At 38.3% G+C, this 22916-nt stretch overlaps 1 protein-coding gene across 2 annotated transcripts in view; it reads right to left on the minus strand.

Annotated features, from left to right (window-relative positions):
* Positions 1-6588: 6588 nt before the first annotated feature.
* NXPH1 (neurexophilin 1) overlaps positions 6589-22916 on the minus strand; it is a 183054-nt gene continuing 166726 nt past the window's right edge. For both annotated transcript variants that reach the window (XM_073333865.1, XM_073333864.1), the window contains exon 3: positions 6589-8481. In XM_073333865.1, the coding sequence (XP_073189966.1) occupies positions 7720-8481 (762 nt within the window). In that variant the 3' untranslated portion in view covers positions 6589-7719. The remainder of the gene's footprint in view (positions 8482-22916) is intronic.

Here is a 22916-nt window from a genome sequence, read left to right on the forward strand (position 1 = left end):
TAATTAGCAGGAAAAGTAGAAAGTAATGAAAAGGTTTTATTTTGCCCAGAGGAGGCAGTTACCCTTTTGGAGAGACGCTGTTATACTTATCAGCAGACGCTATCAGGTGCCTAATACCCAAGTGAATGCAACATTTCCACAGTCCCAGGAATTTATTTGCCCCTTAGAAATGTGGCTGTTGAATTTTAGCAAGTGTTCATTTCATAAGCCACAAAAAAAGATAGGTGTTAAACTTTGCTGTAAATATGGATGTACTCAAAATTATTTTGAGAATAAACCCATTTGTTGTTTTTAGCATCACTGCAGTAGGAGAAAACTATAGTTTAAAATTGCCATTATTTTCTCTTAGCCAATAGTATGAGACCCTCATGTATTTACTTGCCTGATGGAACTGAAAGTTTTCGGATTTGAAAGTGACACTTAATGGCAGTACATTTAAAAGATTGCAGGAAATGTTCTGACTCACAAAAGGGCCTTAAGTGTAAGTGAAACTCAGGTCTTCAAACTTTTGCTTCTGCAAAATCAATCAAACCTCTTAACCTTTTGTGGTCCACCCAACGCTGCTATAGTTGGAAGAGAACCTTTACAAAAAGTCAGGAAGGCTTTTAAGCTAAAATATTCGCAAATATTGGATAGCAGTTTGGAGTATCTTTGAGAAATGTATACATTTTTTTAAAAAAAATAGAGAATTGTGTAAATCATACCTCTAAAATTGTGTATACACAATTTACAATAGCTTTGATGTCTGGTGGCTTGAAAATTGTATGTTGTTTGGGGGAAGGGAGCTATTTTCTATACGCTTGTACAGCGCCTGGTACAATGGAACCCTGACCTGGCTGACCTCTAGACTCTACTGCAATTTAAAAGTTAAATAAAATTATTATTTTGCTATTTTTAAGGCACACAATCTTTGACAAGAATGCAGTTATTCTGAGCAAGTTTTCATTAGAGATTTCACAAATCAAAAAAGAGTCCTACAAAAGGTAGAAACTAGGTTAAATTACAAAGGATAAATATAAACAAATAACATAAGTATATAAGGACAAAATTAGAAAGGCCAAATCACAAAACGAGATCAAACTAGCTAGAGACATAAAGGGTGACAAGAAAACATTCTACAAATACATTAGAAGCACGAGAAAGACCAAGGACAGGGTAGGCCCATTACTCAATGGGGCGGGGGAAATAAATAACAGAATGTGGAAATGGCAAAGGTGCTTAATGACTTATTTGTTTTGGTTGTCACCAAGAAGGTTGGTGGTGATTGGATGTCTAACATAGCGAATGCCAGTGAAAATGAGGTAGGATCAGAAGAGGCTAAAATAGGGAAAGAACAAGTTAAAAATTACTTGGACAAATTAGAATCTTCAAGTCACCAGGGCTGGATGAAATGCATCCTAGAATGCTCAAGGATCTGACTGAGGAAATTTCTAATGGCTTAGATATCATCTTTGAAAAGTCATGGAAGACAGGAGAGATTCCAGAATATTAGAAAAGGGAAAATATAGTGCCAATCTATAAAAAGGGAAATAAGGACAACCCATGGAATTACAGACCAGTCAGCTTAACTTCTGTACCTGGAAAAATGATGGAACAAATAATTAAGCAATCAATTTGGAAACATCTAGAACAAAATAAGGTGAAAAGTAAAAGTCAGCATGGATTTGTCAAAAACAAATCATGTCAAACCAACCTGAAAGCTTTCTTTGACAGGGTGACAAGCCTTGTGACTAGGGGGGAAGTGGTAGACAAGGTATATCTTGACTTTAGTAAGCTTTTGATACTGTCTCACATGACCTTCTCATAAACAAACTAGGAAAATGCAACCTAGATGGAGCTACTGTAAGGTAGGTGCAAAACTAGTTGGAAAACCCTTCCCAGAGAGTAGTTATCAGGGATTCACAGTCATGCTGGAAGGGCATAATGAGTGAGGTCCTGCAGAGATCAGTTCTGGATCCGGTTCTGTTCAATATCTTCATCAATGATTTAGATAATGGCATAGAGAGTACACTTATAAAGTTTGCGGGTGATACTAGGCTGGGAGGGGTTGCAAGTGCTTTGGAGGACAGGATTAAAATTCAAAGTTATCTGGACAAACTGGAGAAATGGTCTGAAGTAAATTGGATGAAATTCAATAAGGACAAATGCAAAGTACTCCATTTAGGAAGGAACCATCAGTTGCAGATATACAAAATGGGAAATGACTGCCTAGGAAGGAGTACTGCGGAAAGGGATCTGGGGGTCATAGTGGACCACAAGCTAAATATGAGGCAACAGTGTAACGCTGTTGCAAAAAAAAAAAAAGCAAACATCATTCTGGGATGTATTAGCAGGAGTGTTGTAAGCAAGACACAAGAAGTAATTCTTCTGCTCTACTCCACTCTGATTAGGCTTCAACTGGAGTACTATGTCCAGTTCTGGTGCCACATTTCAGGAAGGATGTGGGCAAATTGGAGAGAGTCCAGAGAAGAGCAACAAACATTTTTAAAGGTCTAGAAAACATGACCTATGAGGGAAGATTGAAAAAATTGGGTTCGTTTAGTCTGGAAAAGAGAAGACCGAGAGGGGACATAACAGTTTTCAAGTAAGTAAAAGGTATTACAAGGAGAAGGAAGAAAAATTATTCTCCTTAACCTCTGAAGATAGGACAAGAAGCAATGGGATTAAATTGCAGGGGGGAAGGTTTAGGTTGGACATTAGGAAAAACGTCCTAACTGTCAGGGTGGTTAAGCACTCAAATAAATTGCCTAGGGAGGTCGTGGAATCTCCATCACTGGAGATTTTTAAGAGCAGGTTAGACAAACACCTGTCAGAAATGGTCTAGATAATACTTAGTCCTGCCACGAGTGCAGGGGACTGGACTAGATGACCTCTCAAGGTCCCTTCCAGTTCTATGATTCTATGAAACGGCAACTTTTTAAGGAGGTTCAGGATATATGTATGTGTCATGAAGATAACATGTGGATCATCTGTGGTTAAATTTAGAAAAGGAAGACCGAATGGCTTGATAATTTTAATGTTCACTATTTGCTCTCGTTTCAAGGGCTGATCTGAAAAAAGAGTGGAGTTAGGATTTTTACACATTGTGTAAAATACATATTTAATACATAATTGAACTCAATTTGTCTTATTTACATGCAATAGTTTTTTGGTTCCAATCCAGCTCCCATTAAAGTCAGTGGGAATCTTGGCCCCTTGACTCCTCTGTGTTTTGACATGATCATATTAATGAACTATAGAAACTTTTCCTCTGCATCTTTCTTGACCTAAAATCCATACTAATGTTAGATACAGAATCAAATACAGTTCACTAGGGATGGAACGTTCCTTTCAAGTTTTAGACTCTGTTTAGTATAATCCAGAAGGGCATGGATGTCACATGCAGTGCTGAAGTTGCAATTCAATATTATCTGGCGAGCACTGTCCTTTGGTCAAAATGTTAAAGGGAGCGGAAGGAGGTTGTCCATTTCTGGTGGCTGTCCAAGTCAGAACAAAGGATTCATTGCAATGCATGTTTGCCTACACAGTTATCTAACAGATTGTTTGCATAGCAATTTGGGTTACCTAGAGAATTCCAAATTAGAGTATAGAATTCTGAACGCGAATACATGAGGATCCACCCACTGAATTACAATATAACCTTCTTAGAGTGAAGACTTTTTTTTATATAAAACATCACTATGAACAAATATATATCCGCATAGTTATATGAACTGACACAATCTGAGACTTCCATTCCACTCTACCGTGAATGGAATTTTTGCTATTTCTCTGTTCATTATAAGGAGTTCCCACTGAATTCCATTAGTTTGGAACATCACACATTTTAAGCAAACAAAGTTCAAAGAGCTGCTTTTCATATGGAATTGCTAATTTGCTTCTGATCTCTGATGGTTGGGAGGGGGCCAGGCTATATTACAACCGTACAAGTGAAGCCTCAACAAGGAGAGACTAAGAGGGATATTCTGCCTCTGACGTAGATTAACAAAAATATCCATTGTCATTACATAAACTGAAGGTGTTCCCATTTTCCTTAAAAGTTTAGCACTGTGATCCAGCTAAAAAAGTAAAGCCAGCCCTGCTTCTGTGTATCCCTGTTTTCTGTCTTTATACTTCCCCTCTTCATTCTAGTGTCACTAATGCCACTAGTGCCTTGGCATTGAACCAGTCAGCTCATAGCTGACTACGTTACCATCTGATCTAGTGCATTCAGTGCCTCACCATCTTGGATTTTTTATTTATATGAGGATGCTGTGTGTCATACATACATACTGTGAATCATAGCATACATTCTTAGTCACTTTGTAATAATGATTGGTCAGTAGCAAATATTTTCGAGTCCCATATCCCATTATCAAACTATTCCTTGCATACATAGTAAAATAATGATAAAAAGCATGAGACAATTTTGGGGATTGGTCCTGCTTTGAGCAGGGGGTTGGACTAGATGACCTCCTGAGGTCCCTTCCAACCCTGATATTCTATGAAACTTTAAAACAAAACAAGAAGCAGACAAAGAAAATACTCAATAGCCTGGTTTGTTAAAAACCAAACATCACCCCTCTCAATTCCAAAATATGTACATTTAGAAAGAAAATGTGCAACACCCAAAATCTTTCTTATGCCAGAGATTTGTGTTCCAAAGTTGCCTGGTCTAACTAAGCACTATTGACTCACAGACCCAGTTACCCAGAAGTACATTGTCTAACAGAGCCAGGGTACTATGTATTTACATTCATTAGATTCAGTTTTCACATGGGAAGACTAAAACCATGTTTCAGCAAGTTTACCTCACATGCAATATTCCCCAAGAGAGTCTTGTGAAGAAACTAGGTATCTCAGCAATGCACTGAGTTATAATTCATATTCACATCCAGATCAACTAAAAGGACTATTCCGAGTCCAAAGTCAATTAAGTTCATGAAAAACAGTAGTCAATTAAAAAAAAACAGTTAAGGAAGATAGTATTAATGAGAGTGACAGAAGCAGCAAAAAGTACCAAGTTTCCATAGTTAGAAGGAGTTGACTCACTCACTATCCGTTGGTTGGTTTGTTTTTCTATTGACAGCGGTTGTGCTATTGGTATATAGTAAGCAAGCATGTATCTATTGCGTAATTTGGAAAGTTTTTTTTTAAAAAAGGAGTAGGAAAACCTGAAAATGGTGACCACTGAGTGCACATACAAAGCTGATATAAATTACTACCAGTGATAACATTTTACACCCACTTTGCACAAATATAAATGACTACAAAAAGTGCCGGTCAGTGGAGGCTCATGCCCTGTGTAAAAGGTTATTAATCATTCTAATGGTTACTAATAATGTTTAATACTGGTATTTTACACACTCCTAAGCTGAAATCCTGGCTCCATTGACTTCAACATGGAGCCCGTCCTTACTGTGGAGTATTTCAACTTTATGTATTATAATATGCAGAACAGATACTTTTCACAGAATACAAATCATGAATCACTAGCAGTCTATTCACAATTACTAGCAGAGGTGGAGCAGAAGTAAAATCCTGGCTCTGCATATTCCTGGACTTTGTGGAAATGTGGATCAGAATCTGAACTTTATGGCTTGGACCATCTTTTTCTCCAAAACTGTGCAGAGTTCACAGATCCAGGGTGATAAGATTGTCCCCTTGTATTATGAAGGAATAATTTCCATTATCATATTGTTTCCGAGGAGTTAGAGACTTGATACTGTGGAAGCTTCTCCTTCACTTATAGTCAATGGTAGAAACATTTGTCATTAGTTTTATTCATTTGTTTCATTTTCATACTATTCTTTAGTAAGAGGGTTAAGGTGACAAGAGTCATCTGGGATCTTGATTTAAATCCCAGGCAATTCAACATGGGATTGGACATGGTCTCTGATTTCTCACTTCTTAGACCTTTGAATCTCCGGAGCATTAGAGAAGTGCATGTTTGGGCTTTGGAAAGGCTTCTCTTTGTTTCCTGCATAGACTTTTCTCAGCATAGCTTTGGCAGCCATCTAGGAGCGAAGGATAAAATTCATGTGTGGGTGGGCACAAATGGTAATCCTAAGAGAAATGAGAGGGAATCTGAGATGCTTTCCAGCCGCCTTCAATTAGGTGTAAACATACCAGTGAAGTTATTGTGGTTGGATAGCTGGAAGCTGTGGGGCAAAGTGTGCTGCTATATACAAAAAAGATACACAATCAACTGCTTTCCTATTAGAGGGATAAAATTCTTCCACTACATACAAGGAGGTCTTTGCCTGCACTAGGCTATAATTAAGGCAAAGGCAGACTTGTGCACACACAGAACAACTTTTCCTACTTTTAAATTGGTAAGTTGCTTTCATTTATGACTAATAATAATTTAGGCCCTGCTCCTGCAAATTGTTCTTTGAGGGATGGCTCCCACTGAAGTCAACAAGGCCCTATGACGGCACTGAGATCTGCCTGCGTGCTATAGCTTGGAATAATTCTGCACAAATTTGAAGACAGGAGATTGAAAACCATGATGGAGTTTGAGCGTAGTCTTCTTGTTGGACCATTTAAACCACCATCTACACAGTACATATTGAAACTCAACTTTAAGTATTTTATTTTTATGTACAGTTCATTTTTTGTCTGGAAATAAAATATCTAAATACAGACAGATTGTAATGTTGTATATGTATAGCTCTCAACAATACTTTAGCTGAATAAATGCTTTGTACATTATTCTGTCTTTTTAATGGAGTTTACAGCTACATTGATAAAATGGATTCCTCATTTCCTTGATTGTTTTTAACCAATAACAAGCAGAGAGACAATTACAAGTTAATATTAATAAGCAGCTCAAATAACACTGGTTAAACTATGTACAATACAAACCATTCATACAAATGAAGACTAGGATATTGAATTTGTTACAATATTTGTAATAAAGATAAAACAGCCACTTATAACTTACATGTTGTCTATCAGGCATTTTCCTTCTTGCAGAACAGTTGGAGAGTTTTTAAGTAGCTCAGCTGGTCTCAACTCTGCCATTTTAAATGTTCAGTGAAGAAATATGTAACAATAATGTCTGCCCACATGTAAATTCCAAATGTCTGCTTATCTTTACTAGTAATAGGCTCCCTCCACAGAAAAAGAGCCACCTAACGCCACCTTGAATGTGCCTACTGAATGCTGGAAAAAAGTCACTATACTTTGCTGTGTTCATATAATGAGGAATACTGAATTCTAGACACACTTCCCCCACCCCCATTTTAACCAGCATTTACTCCTATAGTATTATTTACCAGTACAGCTAGTCTAAGCAGTAGAATGCATGAGTGGGGGTTATTGATTGGCATGTATTCAAGACGTTAACGTTGATTTCCAAAACAGTTTGTGTTAGAAACCATTCTCTGTCTAGTTAATCCTTTTGGCTTGATGATAGGTTATCCTGAAACATTATGTATCAGACAATGAAAGCCCTCTTAACAGGAATCTTAATAGAGGTGAGCTGAAAAGAGTGCTTGTCTGTGTGGTTTTATTTCGAATCCATAGTGATTTACAACTAGATTGATACATGGAGCTGACTGGGCAGAAATTACATTAGATTGTTTTCCACTAACATATTTTCAGCCAGTTGACAGCAGCAGAAGAGTGTAGACACATTCCAGGCAATAGGGGTAGCCTTCTTCTTTGAGGTAACAGCCCTGTCATATGACCTCTTTTATTCCTCAGGCTTGAGTCTCAGACACATGTTGTTCATTCTCAACCCGAAGGGAAGTAGGGTGTGTCACTGTGGTAGTTGTAATCAGGACACACCTTCTGTACTAGTTTATAATCTGTACTATAAAAGGAAATGTAAATACAGATTACTTTAAAGGGCTTGGAGCAGAGCCATGACACATGACTTTGGGTCTGCTCCTGATAACATGTTTTTGAAGGGTCATAGTTGCAGAGTGTGTTCTTGGTAGCCTTGTCGACCTTTTCATATTCGATGCGACAGTTAAAGGACTTGGAATCTTTGGCATCAATCACCGTTTGTTGTGCCAAGTCAAATTCCACTATTTTGGTTGGGGGTACCAAGCTCACAGATACATTCCCTTGGCCAGTGGAATTGTGCCTGAAATAAACGCTAAACGTCCCATTGCCATGATCAACAATTTTCCCAGTTATTAAAAGGTTTAACTTCACAGTTTTGATGTTGGAATGAAAGTCGCCCCAGCCAAACATTTTCTTAAATTTCCCAGTCTTGACAATGGGCCGTCTCTTTGCTCTGGGTCGAGGCTCTTGAAGATCTGTGGAGTTCCTCAGCCAATCCCAGAGATCTTGCTCAGAATACGTTTCTGGGGCATCATATCGCAGGTCCAAATCTGTATCATTTTCTTTGCCATGAAAAGTCTGTGATAGCAGTCGGCTGATGGACAAGTCTTTGCTGCTTTCTGTCCATATGTGCTTTAGTGTGGATTTGGAGCTGCTTGATTTTAGAAGTTCTGATTTGCCGCCATTTGTTAAATTTGCACATGTGACCTGGGGGGGGGGGAAAAAAGAGATCAGATTGAGATAGGTACCTACAAAACCCATTGCTCCCATCTAAGGCCAAAGAGATTATAGTTCAGAATTAAACAGAGTTAAAATTAGTTTTAAGGATGAGAAAGGGCAAAGCCAAGGCTCTGCCCAATTCTCCCCCCACCCCCACCTATAGGCAAAGAGGATGTAACAGCTCTGCAGAGGGGATGCCTGATATCCCTGTACCACTGTGCAGCCCAAGCCATATTTCAGTCCCAAGTGAATTATACAGCATTGAAATCCAAGTGAGTGTTTTGACTCCTAAAGTGAAGATTACAAAAGTGAATATCTAAGTGAAATGAACAGTTCAAAAATACAGATCAAAGTTTTATAAAATCATGAAAACCTTGCCCTGAAATCCTGAGGAATCTAAAAACGTCAGGGCCAATTTCTCACATCTGTCAGCACCAGAGCAAAAAGACCTAAGCTAACCATATTCATTTTTCCCTTCTAGCTTTAAAAATAAAGTACACACTGTCATACTATCTGAAGGGTAAGCTGAATAGTCTTGGTTTTGTAAGTGGACCGATGCTGCTCTTAACTCCTTTGCCTAGCTACAATGAGCATCACAGCAGCCCTCGCTGGTACTTTCATCATACAGGTGTTTTAGGAGCCATCCCTTTATCCTGTTTGCTTTTATAAATGCCTCCTCCCTTTATCAAAATTAACTGGACATATCGCCACTCCCTGAAATTCAGTGGAAACAATATAACACGTATAGTGTGAAGCCTTCTTGCTGGTGCAATCTAGAGATATTTGTATTGAAAGGCAGCAAATATAACAAAGATATTTCCATATCCTGATAAACATGGAATTGAACTGTGTTGCTGACCAGATTTCTCTTCCCAGGGTAGTTACGCCCCCTCCCAGACATGCTACATGGAAACTAAACATCTTGAAGGGATGACAGGTACAATGACAGCCTTTTAAAAAAAAATTAAGTCAGTCAGAGTATTAGCAGAATAGCACCAATGCCTTTCAAGTTGGGGTGGGGACAGGGCAGAGAGAAGAAATAAATAGAATGTGCTCTTTATTTAGGATTAATCCCTTGGATGATTTTTCCATCTTTTGAATGGCAGGAAGGATAAATACTGCCAAGCATTTGATAGGTGGTTTGTACCTGTGTCTTAGCATCAACTCAGTGAGCAAGGAGAGAGGCTGTAATGAAATGTTCTGAAGGAGAACTACTTAATGAAGCAGCAATGAAGATATCATGGGGAGAGAGACTTAGAACATAATTTTGCAGAGGCTTATGAGGAGTGAGAGCAAAATAGGAGAAATGTGGTTAAAAGAAATGTGCCAGTCTAGCATGAATCTAAGCAGTTAACTAGCAGATTTAGTGTACCTGCAATCTGAAGGTAGGAAATAAATTGCTTATTTTCATATTTTACTCTCGTCAGTTTGCTTTTTCTTCTCCTTCCTTTTTTTAAAAAACATTTGTGTTCCAGTGAGTTACATTTCATAGGATTAAACAGCAAATTCCCACATAACCGGATGTAATACCATAAAGCTCATTTTAAAGAAAAGCTCTTTTTTTAGACTACATAAAACCAAGCACCCCAGAGAAGAAGTGGGTATTTCTGAAATACTTGCTGTCGGCTACAAATCATGAGTGTTTTAAAAGCTAGTATATCTCAAGTTTAAATGGAAGCTTCAAATTCCAAGCAAGACACATTGTTTCATATCTGACCTAACAAACGCAATTGATTGTTACTCTCATTGATTTTGTAATAGTTTAAGAGCTTCTAGTCACGCAGTTGGCCCTGAGACCTCTGTTTGTGATTTTCTATTTGGGTAACTGGCTGCATTCATGATTAAAGACCTGCTCCTGCCCTCCCTAGTCAGGCATCTAAGCAAAGAGTCTGACTAAACAGTATAAGAGCACCCAAAAGGGCTAACAATACAATTCATTGCTCATCAAAGTAGTATTATTTGCAAAATGATAGTATCTTGTTTTTAACCCTATAGCTTTTTCCCATACTACTACTGTGTTGTATTGTAACTATACATATATCCCCCCAGATGTGCGCACCATGTAGTGGAATACAGCTAATACAGCCATGTGGAAAAGCAGGATTTATTTTATGATTTTGTTATATATGTGTTCACATCTACCCAACCATCTCAAAACTGTCACAGAAACTGTAATATAATTGTAAGAAAACATCCAAACCTATGACATTTTGCACGTTTGTTAAGCAAAAACTATTGCACTTGAAAATGATCCCATTTTAGCATAAAAATATCATGAAAACAGGACCAATTTTCAATATTCAATGATATGCAAAAAATATTAAGTATTTCAATTAGTTGTGAATGTCTTCATCCCTAGAGCATGTACACACAGTTCAAAAATACATGTACTATAACATCCATTTTGCTTTCTCTTCCCCCATCTCACTGAATATATATCAGGTGCCATTTAATTCTTGATATGTTCTGCACTGAATTGTTTACCATACTGCAGTAGAGTTCAGTGGGACTCCTCTCACATGGAAAGTTACTTGAGTACATTTTTGCAGGATGGGGGATTTGTAGTATTCGCTATAATTAGCATTGGGCCTACATAAACATCACAGTAAATTTAACTATCATGGACAATAAATGTCAAGATTTATTTGGGTTGTACTGTACACTACATTTCCAAAATCTGTACTATGATTTAAGTTTCTATCAACAGAAGCTCTTTGGACTGTCTCTTACTATAGGTTTATATAGTGCGTAGCACAAAGGAGCTCTGATTCTCATTGGGAGCTTTAGGCACAACCATAATACAAATAGTAATAGGTAAAGTATGAAATGCTGACAGGTATACCTACTACAATGCATGATTTTTTTTTCTTCAACAAAGAAATGCTTTCAATTTTTAAATGAGTATAATAGTGGAAGGTGGTGTTCAGAAGGGAACTACAACAAAGAGTAGAAGATATTTGGGGGCCTGATTCAAAGCCCACAGAGCTCACTGAAAGACTCACAATGAGTACAATGGGCCTTGGTCCTGGCCTTTTAGATGGAGAATGCATATTTCCTCTAGATAGAGTCACCAGACCCTCTTGGTATCAGAAATCACACTATCGTCTGGTCATCCTTTTCCCATGAATAATGACAAATTGCTGTTCAATATATTTTTTGTAATTTTTGACAGAGCTTTCAGTGAAAATAATATATGAAGTTTATATTATGGAGACAAAGTATATTTTCATGACTATGGAATTGATTTGTATGTCCAGTTTCACTGAGTTTCAACAAAACACTCCAGTCTTTGTCTGATCCTTTTAGAGACTGAAGACATTTTCACAGTGATATTTCACTGATTTGACATTAACTTCATTAGATGTGTTTTTCATGAGTATTATTGTCTCATTTAAGACTCCCTAAGAGAGGGTAACTCATTTACCTCAAAGCCTTTGGGGTTCAATTTAAAGACATCCCTCATGCACATGAACTTATTACCTACCGTAGGCCAAACCTGGATGCTTGAGATCAGATACGTTTTTTTAAATATCCAAGTGGTACAAAATGACTCTTGATTTCTTAGTCTTTCATTATACTGTAGATCTATTACAGTTCATTATATGTAATTACAGTATTGGTTTAGAAATTATGTATTTATTCCTCTAAATGTATGAATACTTGAGGGCAAATGGAAATGCAAACAAACAATCTAATACTCAAGGTAGGAAATTTCTCTCTTCAGGTAAATAACTAATCAAAAAAACCCAAGTTAATTTTGGCTGGCATACCGTAATAGGAATTTGTCAGCTCAGTGTTTGCATATTCACTGTGTAGAGCAACACAGTATTCTGACTCCCTGGCCAGATGCCTCAGGTACTTTGCTAGTACAGGAATATGAACATCACATAGGTCTAAATGGCACTCTAATGACAAGACACAAGCACTCAGAATTCTCACCTAGATCCAATGTCTATGCATAAACATTATTGTTTGTTGGTTGGTTGATGGGAAGATCTGAAGATTTAGGACCCTGTTGTACTTTGATCTACTTTGCTGAGGTTCCAGTTCTCAGCGCACATGATCAGCTGAATCCACTAGAACATCCTCTGCTGTTGATGTTGCTGCAATTTCCCGGGAAACAAAACAAAGGGCACATTTCTTGTTCTTCTCATATGAACACTGATCAGTATGATCCCTAAGAAACAAGGATGCAGAAGGTGTCTAAGCTTTAAGGCCCAGATCATCATTTGGATTAATTAATTGCATAGCTCCATTTACACCAGCTGAGGATCTGGCTCTAGAAGTTGTTTTATAGTTCTTAAGTAAATAATCAAGAGGTTAGAAAAGAAAAGGGCATGAAGAGAATCTGGGCTTTTTTCTCTGCCTTGATGTACCATGAGAGGAAAATAAAATAAAAGCATAAAAATTATACTTGAAAGATAATAAGAAAATGAAAATACTCTGAGACCTAAGGCTGAGAAATGCCCTCCATGCCAACTACTGCACATTGGAAATGTGCAGTCATCCATACTAGTGAAAATATTGTCCAAGCATTGCTGACAGGGTCAGAGATATCTTGGGCAGGACTGGTCAAAATTGTTTCCATTAAAATTGTTTTCCTGTGGAAAATTGGATTTTTGATGGAACAAAATTTTTTGCAGACTGTGTCTGCTTTGTGCAGAAAACTTTTAGTTTTCATCAAAAAATCTGATATACAGTACTAATGCAAATGGTCATGTCAGTTATTTCCATCCTTAATATCCAGGTGCCTAAAGATCTTTTAAAATCTGGCCCCAAGTGACTCTTACAGGTATTATGTCATATAATATAATTTAAAAAATTCACTGAGTAAGTAAAAATATGTTTACAATTGTTTCTATGGAACAATTTTACAGAGAGCATTAATAACTTTTCAATTTAAGGGACAAATCGTCCCCACTAAATTCAATGGCAAAACTTCCACAGCAGCAGAAGAGCCAGAAAAGTGTCTGATGTTGTGTAGTTTGTTTTCATTTTCTTGCATGATAAAATAATTATGTCAGAATGTATGCAGTTTGGCTTGTAAACCATGTCATTTCTCTTTCAGTTTAGAAGACATTATGCCATCATGTGTAATATAATAGTCTGTAATCTGAAAGAAAACGGAGTTACAATACACAGCATAGTTCCTCACATTACGATTTTACAGCTCTTCATTTTTGCCTCAGAAGTGTGAGAAATTCAGCCAGAATGGTTCTAATGGTGGAGGTGCAAGTGAATTTATAAAGATTTGGAGGAGGATTGAAATGTAACTGTATGAAATATCCTATTAACTCTTGCCCTCTGTTTTACATTTTTAGAAAGAATTTAAACTAAACCCTTGAAGCCTGGTGCCTATGTCCTCATTAAAGATTTTTCACTTCAGTGGATTATGACTTTTGAAAATTCACACCAGCTCCATTCAGCAGGGGATTAAATTTTCATGGAATAAATTAAAGTGGGTTAAAATGTCTAACAGAGTTTTAAGACCACTGCTTTATACAAGCATCACAGAGTTCTGTTAACTTTCAAATGAAACTCTAGCTAGGTAAATAACTTTTGTCAAGGATCTATTGCTCTGATTCCACACTCCTGTAAGCCCTCTTTTATTAATATTGGCTTGCCAGTTTCTGCATACATGTAGAAAGAAATATTAAATAAAATTAGAATATAGCTGAAAGGTCACAGCGCAATATTTTAATAAAAATCTGCGCTGTCGTCTGCTATATATATATACCCACCATGTTCAAGAAGATGCCCTTTTTCATATAAATGAATAACCACATAATTAGGATGAACAAGGTGAAAAAGACTCTAAGGCGGTCAAGAAAATAGCAGTTCTGTGCTGATTGAGCGGAGCAGATGACAGTATTCTAATGTGCAAAACATTGTCCTCTAGTAACTTATTACTAATTATCCACATTTAGCTGAAAATTCTTCATTGTTAAGCTCTTCCATAAATCAATAAAATTTAAAAGCTCCCATATTAATATCAATGTGAGTAGACCATTACTGCTGTTTGTGAGTCAATGTGAGTAGTCTATTACTGCACCATATTTTTTGTAGAGAAGCATTAGAATATTCATATAACTAATCCGCTTGATAAATGGATTATTCATAGTTGCATGAAGTAGCACAAAACTGCTATTTGATAAGGTTACAGTAGCCACTAATGCTGATAGAATGTGTCATTTTCATGTCAAGGATATTGAGAGACAAATTTTAAAAAATAGTCACCTAAATTGTGCAACCATCATAGGCATGCATAAATGAAAACAGGCGCATACACAAGAAGCAGTTCTATGGCCAGCCCATGTATTCCTGTTATAAACAATCATCTGTTTTCATCTGCAGTTACCTATTGTGTATAAATAGATGTCTATTTTAGGGAGTCTGGTGGCACCTTAAAGACTAACAGATTTATTTGGGCATAAGCTTTCGTGGGTAAAAAACCCACTTCTTCAGATACATGGAGTAAAAATAAATATATTGGCACATGAAGAGAAGGGAGTTACCTTACAAGTGGAGAACCAGTATTGACACGGCCAATTCAGTCAGGGTGGATGTGGTCCACTCCCAATAAGTGATGAGGAGGTGTCAACACCAAGAGAGGGGAAATTGCTTTAGTAGTGAGCCAGCCACTCCCAGTCCCTATTCAAGCCCAAATTAATGGTGTTAAGTTTGCAAATGAATTGTAGCTCTGCAGTTTCTCTTTGAAGTCTGTTTTGGAAGATTTTTGTTTAAGTTTTTTGTTGACAGACTGGACTTCTACATAGAGTGCAGACATGCATAGAGGCTGAAATTGTGAACAAACAGCATCACTTGCCCCATAACCTCAGCCGTACAGAACGCAACGCCATCCACAGCCTCAGAAACAACTCTGACATTATAATTAAAGGGGCTGACAAAGGAGATGCTGTAGTCATCATGAACAGGTCGGATTATGAACAGGAGGCTGCCAGGCAACTCTCCAACACCACATTCTACAGGCCACTATCCTCTGATCCCACTAAGGAGTATCAAAAGAAACCACACCATCTGCTCATGAAACTCCCTGCTATAGCACGGGAACAAATCTACACAGACGCACCCCTAGAGCCCCAACCAGGGGTATTCTATCTGCTACCCAAGATCCATAATCCTGGACACCTCATCATCTCAGGCATTGGCACTCTTACAGCAGGATTATCTGGCTATTTGGACACTCTCCTCAGACTACCAGCACTCCTAGCTATCTTTGAGACACCACCGACTTCCGAGGAAATTACAATGCACTGGTGATCTTCCTCAAAACACCATCCTGGCCACCATGGATGTAGGAGATCTTTAACCAATATTCCACAAAAGGATGGACTACAAGCTGTCAGGAACATTTCGCTGATGAGGCCATGGCACACCCGGTGGCTGAGCTTTGTGACTTTGTCCTCACCCAAATTTCAGATTTGGGGACAACTTATACCTTCAAGTCAGTGGCATTGCTATGCATACCCGCATGGCCCCACAGTATGCCAACATTTTTATGGCTGACTTAGAACATTTCCTCAGCTCTCATCCCCTAGCGCCCCTCCTCTACTTGCACTACACTGATGACATCTTCATCATATGGACCCACGGGAAGGAGGCCCTTGAAGAATTCTACCTGGTTTACCACAATTTCCACTCCACCATCAACCTCAGCCTGGATCAGTCCACACAAGAGATCCACTTCCTGCACACTACAGTGCTAATAAGCAATGGTCACATAAACACCACCCTATACTGGAAACCTATTGACCACTATACTTACCTACATGCCTCCAGCTTCCATCCAGGACAAATCATACGATCCATTGTCTGCAGCCAAGCCCTAAGATACAACCGCATTTGCTCCAATCCCTCAGACAGAGACAAGATCTTTATCAAGCATTCTTAAAACTACAATACCCACCTGGGGAAGTGAGGAAACAGATTGACAAAGCGAGACGGGTACCCAGAAGTCATCTACTACAGGACAGGCCCAACAAGGAAAATAACAGAACACCACTGGCTACCACGTACAGCCCCCAGCTAAAACCTCTCCAGCACATCATCAATGATCTACAACCTATCCTGGAAAACAATCCCTCACTCTCACAGACCTTGGGAGGCAGGCTAGTCCTTGCTTACAGACAGCGCCGCAACCTGAAACAAATACTCATCAGCAACTACACACCACACCCCAAAAACACTAACCCAAGAACCAATCCCTGTAACAAACTCCGTTGCCCACTCTGTCCCCATATCTACTCTGACAGGTTTCAGAGTAGCAGCCATGTTAGTATATATTCGCAAAAAGAAAAGGAGTACTTGTGGCACCTTAAAGACTAACAAATTTATTTGGGCATAAGCTTTTGTGAGCTACAACATCCGATGAAGTGAGCTGTAGCTCACAAAAGCTTATGTTCAAATAAGTTTGTTAGTCTGTAAGGTGCCACAAGTACTCCTTTTCTTTTTGCATATCTACTCTAGTGACATCATCATAGGACCCAACCACATCAGCCACACCATCAGGGGCTCATTCACCTGCATATCTACTAATGTGATATATGCCAGCAATGCCCCTCTGCCATGAACATTGGCCAAACCGGACAGTCTCTACATAAAAGAATAAATGGACACAAATCAGACAACAGGAATGGTAACATACAAAAGCCAGTAGGAGAACACTTCAATCTCCCGGGACATTCAATAACAGATTTAAAAGTAGCCATCCTTCAAAAAAAACCCTTCAAAAATAGATTTCAAAGAGAAACTGCAGAGCTACAATTCATTTGCAAACTTAACACTATTAATTTGGTGGGAGTGGCTGGGAGTGGCTGGCTCACTACAAAAGCAATTTCCCCGCTCTTGATATTGACACCTCCTCATCAGTTATTGGGAGTGGACCACATCCACCCTGATTGAATTGGTCGTGTCAATGCTCGTTCTCCACTTGTAAGGTAACTCCCTTCTCTTCATGTACCAATATATTTATTTTTACTCCATGCATCTGAAGAAGTGGGTTTTTTACCCACGAAAGCTTATGCCCAAATAAATCTGTAAGTCTTTAAGGTGCCACCAGACTCCTCATTGTTTTTGTGGATACAGACTAACACTCCAATACTTTAGGGGAGATTTTTTGTAAGGCGCAAAGGGCAGCTGTATGCCTAACTTCCAGTGAAGTTCAATTCTATGTGCTTTTCAAAATGTCTCCCTTTGGGAGTACACAATACTCCCGCTATATTGGCTTGTGAACACTATCAGCACAATCTTCCAATCCTTGAGAATGTAATGAGGAGTGGGAATTTTTTTCTTTGCTAAGTATGTTTGCTTTCTACTTGCTCAGTTGGTGTGTAGATGTCAAAAGCCAGCAAAACTCCACTGAAAGAACAAGAGTGCTGTTTCTTTAATGCCCAAACAAGAAACCAAGCAGCAGAGGGGCAAAGAATGGTTCTCAGCAGAACCTCTACTGTGAAGCAGAGACATGAGTAGCTTCAGGGATAATACCACCTCTTGTGTTAGAATGTTGGTCTTTCTGTGATTCTTCACTATTGTCACATGACACTCATCCAGTAAATGTATCAAAGAGATAAAGGAAAGTACCCAATGCCATTAGATACATGTTCACGCATCATGTAATCTAACAACATTTGTCTGACAAATTACTTATTCACATTAGATTATCCTTAAACTTTAACAGGTAGGCTTTAGGCTTGTGGTATTTTTCTCATTATCAGTCCAAGTGGATGTTGTGGAAGAACGTTCAGTAGCAGCTCAACTAAATAAAACAGGTTGGGGTCATACAGTAGAATGCTGCCGCAGATGCATGCTATTTGTTTTATGCACTGCAGTATTTTCTTCCTACAATAGTGTCATACCTAATTAAAAGTGAAAATTAGTAGCCAGCAGTATTAATCAAATTCAATATGCTGTTCTTGGCTCTTGAGAGCGATGGTTCAATTGCTGGTGTCATCAGTGAGGTCATTAATTTAAATCTAGATGAGTAAAAAGGCCTTAGGGCATTGACACACAAGTTGAAGGAGGATGTTCTATGAAAAATTGTTCCCAATGAAAGGAAAAACTTAAGGGGAAATATATGAATGTTGTCTCAGCACATCCAGCTACTGGACAGTAAGCATAATTGTCAGGGTTGTTGTGTGCCTGCAACATAACAGTTTGATACAGGGCTTTTCATTCTCAAGTTATCCCAAAGTGGTTGACAATGGGTTAAATACTGTTTATTTAATGTCTGTGTTGGCAAATACCACAGTCATTTTATACTTGTAAACTTGTGCCAAGCACAGCTCATGTGTCCAGAGAATCCAGGAATGAGATTTTATCAAAGCCTGAGCACAAATTTCATAAATTCTTCATATTTTCTCTTTTAAATTCTACAGAAAAAGTTCCAAATGTCTGATCTGCAGTTACTTGAGTTGTACTCAGCTGCTGTGCAAAACAACAGGGGGAGACTTCTTGAGCCCTCATCTTACACATGAAGCAGCTGGACACAATGTGACCTAAGGAATCTTGGTCCAAACGAATAAATTAAAGAGGAGTGCCCCAGTCCTAAGTGCTTCCTCCAAATGACGGGTGGCTGAAAGATTATATATTTTTCAGCAAATGCTGTTTCTGTCCTAATAAAGTTGTGGTGTCTTCACTTTTCACTTTTTCTGTTAGAAGGAAAAACAGAGGGGAGAAGGGGATGGTAAGCTGGTATTCAAACCTGACTTCACAGGGGCTAGTCACATGGGTAAAACAAATTGGGACTTGTTTGGCCTTTTCATGCTGGCCAATATTTGGTTTATTGGGAAACCCACAAAATGTGTGGGATTTAGAGGCTTATCTGAACCTTAGAAAACCACAGGCATCCATGAATTTAAGCTGGAATTCTCACAAGACAAGGCTTTGAGATTAGATCTCCAGCATGTCGGGGAGATATGAAAATACCACAAGTTCAGACTTTGCTGTGGAATAGCAGTTCCACCTGGAACCAGGAAGTGCAGAGGTACTCACAAATGAAAAAGGAGAAAACAGAATTTTTGGAACAATAAAAACAAAAAACCAACTTCATGTTTGAGTTGATTTTTATTTGACCACAGATCATTTTGACCATCTCCGGTTTGGCCGTGTTGAAGTCATTTAGGTAAATTCTGTCTATGCTTACAGCTGTCCAGCCACTTTTACGCATGGGATTTCACAGCAGTGAATCATTCCAGATTTTGGCTGATTGCCTTTAAGAGAATAAACATTCAAGTTACCTAGTCGAAGATGGATGAAGATCATAATCTATCGAAATATTCCTATATCTGTTCAAAAGCAAGAAGTATCTTTTCATGGTCTCATCTGCTATAGTTCTGTGGCTGAGCAGCCATGGAAAACAAATTTACTTTAGCAAGAAAATTTCATTTGTTACTGCCAACCACTGATACAAAACATAGCTTTGAAAAAATATTAAAAACCTCACTCCTACACTTATAGTTTCACTACAATATATTTTCTAAACCACATTTTAAATAGCCATGCTTAGCAGTCCATTTTGCCTGGTGTGAAGGAGAGCTGCTATTGTCTCTTTCATTAACAATAGTTAATGGTATATATTTTTATTTATATTACTTGAGAGCTTAGAGGCCCCATCTGAGATCAGGACCCTATTGTGCTAGTAACTGCAAAATACACAGTATGAAACAGTGTCTGCCCTAAGGCAGCTACAGTCTAAATAGACAAGACAGAGAAAGGGTTGAAGGAGAAACATATGAATGACTTGCCCTAAGTCACATAGCAGGACAGTGGCAGAGCAAGGCATAGACTCCAGATCTCCTGACTCCCAATCCAATGCCCTACACAATAGATCACACTCTCTTGTTCATTCATGAAAAAGAGGTTCATTAAATTATTTGGCAGAGGTATAAAATCAGATTAAATGAATTGGAAAGGTCACAAGCTTTTTTGGTGTCAGAAAGCCAGCCCAGAGGCAAGTTGTGGCAATAAAAAGAGCAGAAAACCAGCCAGAGCAGCCACAAGCTGCTGATTTAGCTCACGCCCTGGGGATGGATCTCTGACTTCAGTTTTCAGGGATTTTCCCCCAGCTGAAAGCCATGCAAAGAGCCATAGTTGCCAACACCATCTGCCCTCCCTTAAAGTCAATCCCCTCAGGGTGTAGTGGGCCTTGCTTGCTCATGGGGGTGCCATTTGCAATCCTCCCCCCATCCCTGGTTTCCACTGGATTGTCATGTATTTAATAAAACTTGAATTTGATTTCTGCAAATATAGACAAAAGACTAAATCTTTCTCACCCTGATCACATAACTAACTTCATTGACTTTTAAATAATCACATGAGTTAGGTGAGCATGATTAAGCCCAGAGTTCTTTAGCTTAATCTGCTGTTTTTAAAGTGGGTCAGTTTAAAAAGTTTTTCTATTTCTGGCTTTTATTTTTTTACATGTATTGGTCAAGTCCAGTGCCCACTTAAGTTGGGGAAAGACTCCAGTTGAATTAACTGGGCATTGAAGGAAACTATTTCTATTTGTCTCAAACCTCTAGAATCAAACATTTTACAAAACTTTTCCCATCGTGTCTTTCCCTTTAAAATTTAAAATGTGGGCTGCAACCTCCCATTGTCAACACACACAAGAGATTCAGAATCCTGCAATAATACTGTTTAACAAAGCTATTTGGTTTCTTGTAAATTAACGTTTTTCACAATATCCAACTTCCTAAGCAAAGTGGCTCAAAACTGAAACCAAATTCATTATCTTAGATAAACTTAATCAGTGGCAATATGGATAGAAACTAGACCTTAAAAAATAGTATCTGATATCTGCAAACCATCTATTATAAGAAATAAAGCCAAGCTGTAGCTTTTTGATACAGTAAATGAACAAGTTAAGTATGCATGCATCTTAAGCATCATTAACCAGTTAACAGTTTCTTATGGATATGACAGTTGAGTGGGGTAGGTTCATATCCCCAAGGGGTGTGTATGTGAATGTATGTGTGTATGTATGTATGTGTATATATATGTGTGTATATATACACACACACACACACACACACCCCTCTCTTGGGTATATGAACCTACCCACTCAACTGTCATATCCATAAGAAACTGTTTTCTCCAAGTTAATACCAATTTAACTATGATTACCAGCCACCAGGTAGCGTATTGTTTTATGTAATGTTAAGTACAGTCAGAGAAAACACGTATGTACCAAGTGTGAGTTTTGTAAGAATGTTGTTGCATAGTTTTAGTAGTTAAATCCTGATTGTTTGCCTGTTAAGCTCAGGATAGACTGATATTTGCAAATAAGACACCCATCACAATGGTATCTATGATTAAATGAAAGCCTGAAAGCTGCCAGTATTTATCTAAGAACAATATGAGTCAGGGAGGGAAACTGTAAGCCCAGAACAAGGCAAATGTATTCAGGAATGACTAAAAGAAAATTGCTTCTCTGTGCTTCACACAGAAACCTGAAACTTCACACGGAGGCAAAAGCATTTTGTTGTTAATCATATGTACAACTTTTGTAATAAAACCCAACACAAGGCAAATCTCGAGTTGTTTGGGATTTTCCTGGCACTTAGGAGGTGGGAACTTTATACAAGCTGAAACCAACAAATGTTCACTGAGCCTCCTAAAAACTGTAACTGGCAAGATTCAGAACCTCTGTTTCTGATGAGAGAACTGTCAGTAAAACAACCTAATCTTATAATTCCTTGATGACTGGAACTGCCATTGGTTTCAAGTCAGAATGCTCATCTGGAGGTCTTGGAAGAGTAGGCCCAGGTTTTCAGACTTGGACACCTGTAGTAAGACAGCTGTATCCATATTTAGTCTGAAAATATCAACCAACGATTTTAATTAACACTGGCATTTCTGAGCCTATTCCTGTTGACAGTGTAGGGTTAAAAACAACACTGCATAGCGGGGGATGTGGCAGGGATGTTTGATAATGATTTAGAGACCCTTAGCTCTAGGTTTCTAGTTCAAATCCAGCAAAGGTCAATAGTGATCAACTGTCTATTGGTTGATGGGTAGTAGTATATGTGAAATCAATTAGTGATCACAATCCATTTCCTAATAGACACTTTCTGTATCACAAACACCAAATTGCCAGTGGATGCTCTTCCTGGTAATCTGTTTAGCGAGGGAACAAACAGAACTGGCACTGAGATTGCCACCCATTCAAAAGTAGATTAAGAATTATCATTTCATGGTTGAAGCACATGTTGGAAATTTGCCCTGCTACTTCCTGAGCTCTTCCTGTTTGTGAACTGACCTGAAGATGAGGGATGTCAAATCATCACCTTAGACCTCTAATAGTTTCATTTAAAGATTACTTTAAGTGACCTGCAATTCAGGTGAGCCCAACCTAAAATTGTAAATAGGCATGTTTTATAATTAAATAAGTGAGATCAGATCCT

This window comes from Lepidochelys kempii, chromosome 2, assembly GCF_965140265.1.
Source record: "Lepidochelys kempii isolate rLepKem1 chromosome 2, rLepKem1.hap2, whole genome shotgun sequence".
Taxonomy (NCBI): domain Eukaryota; kingdom Metazoa; phylum Chordata; order Testudines; family Cheloniidae; genus Lepidochelys; species Lepidochelys kempii.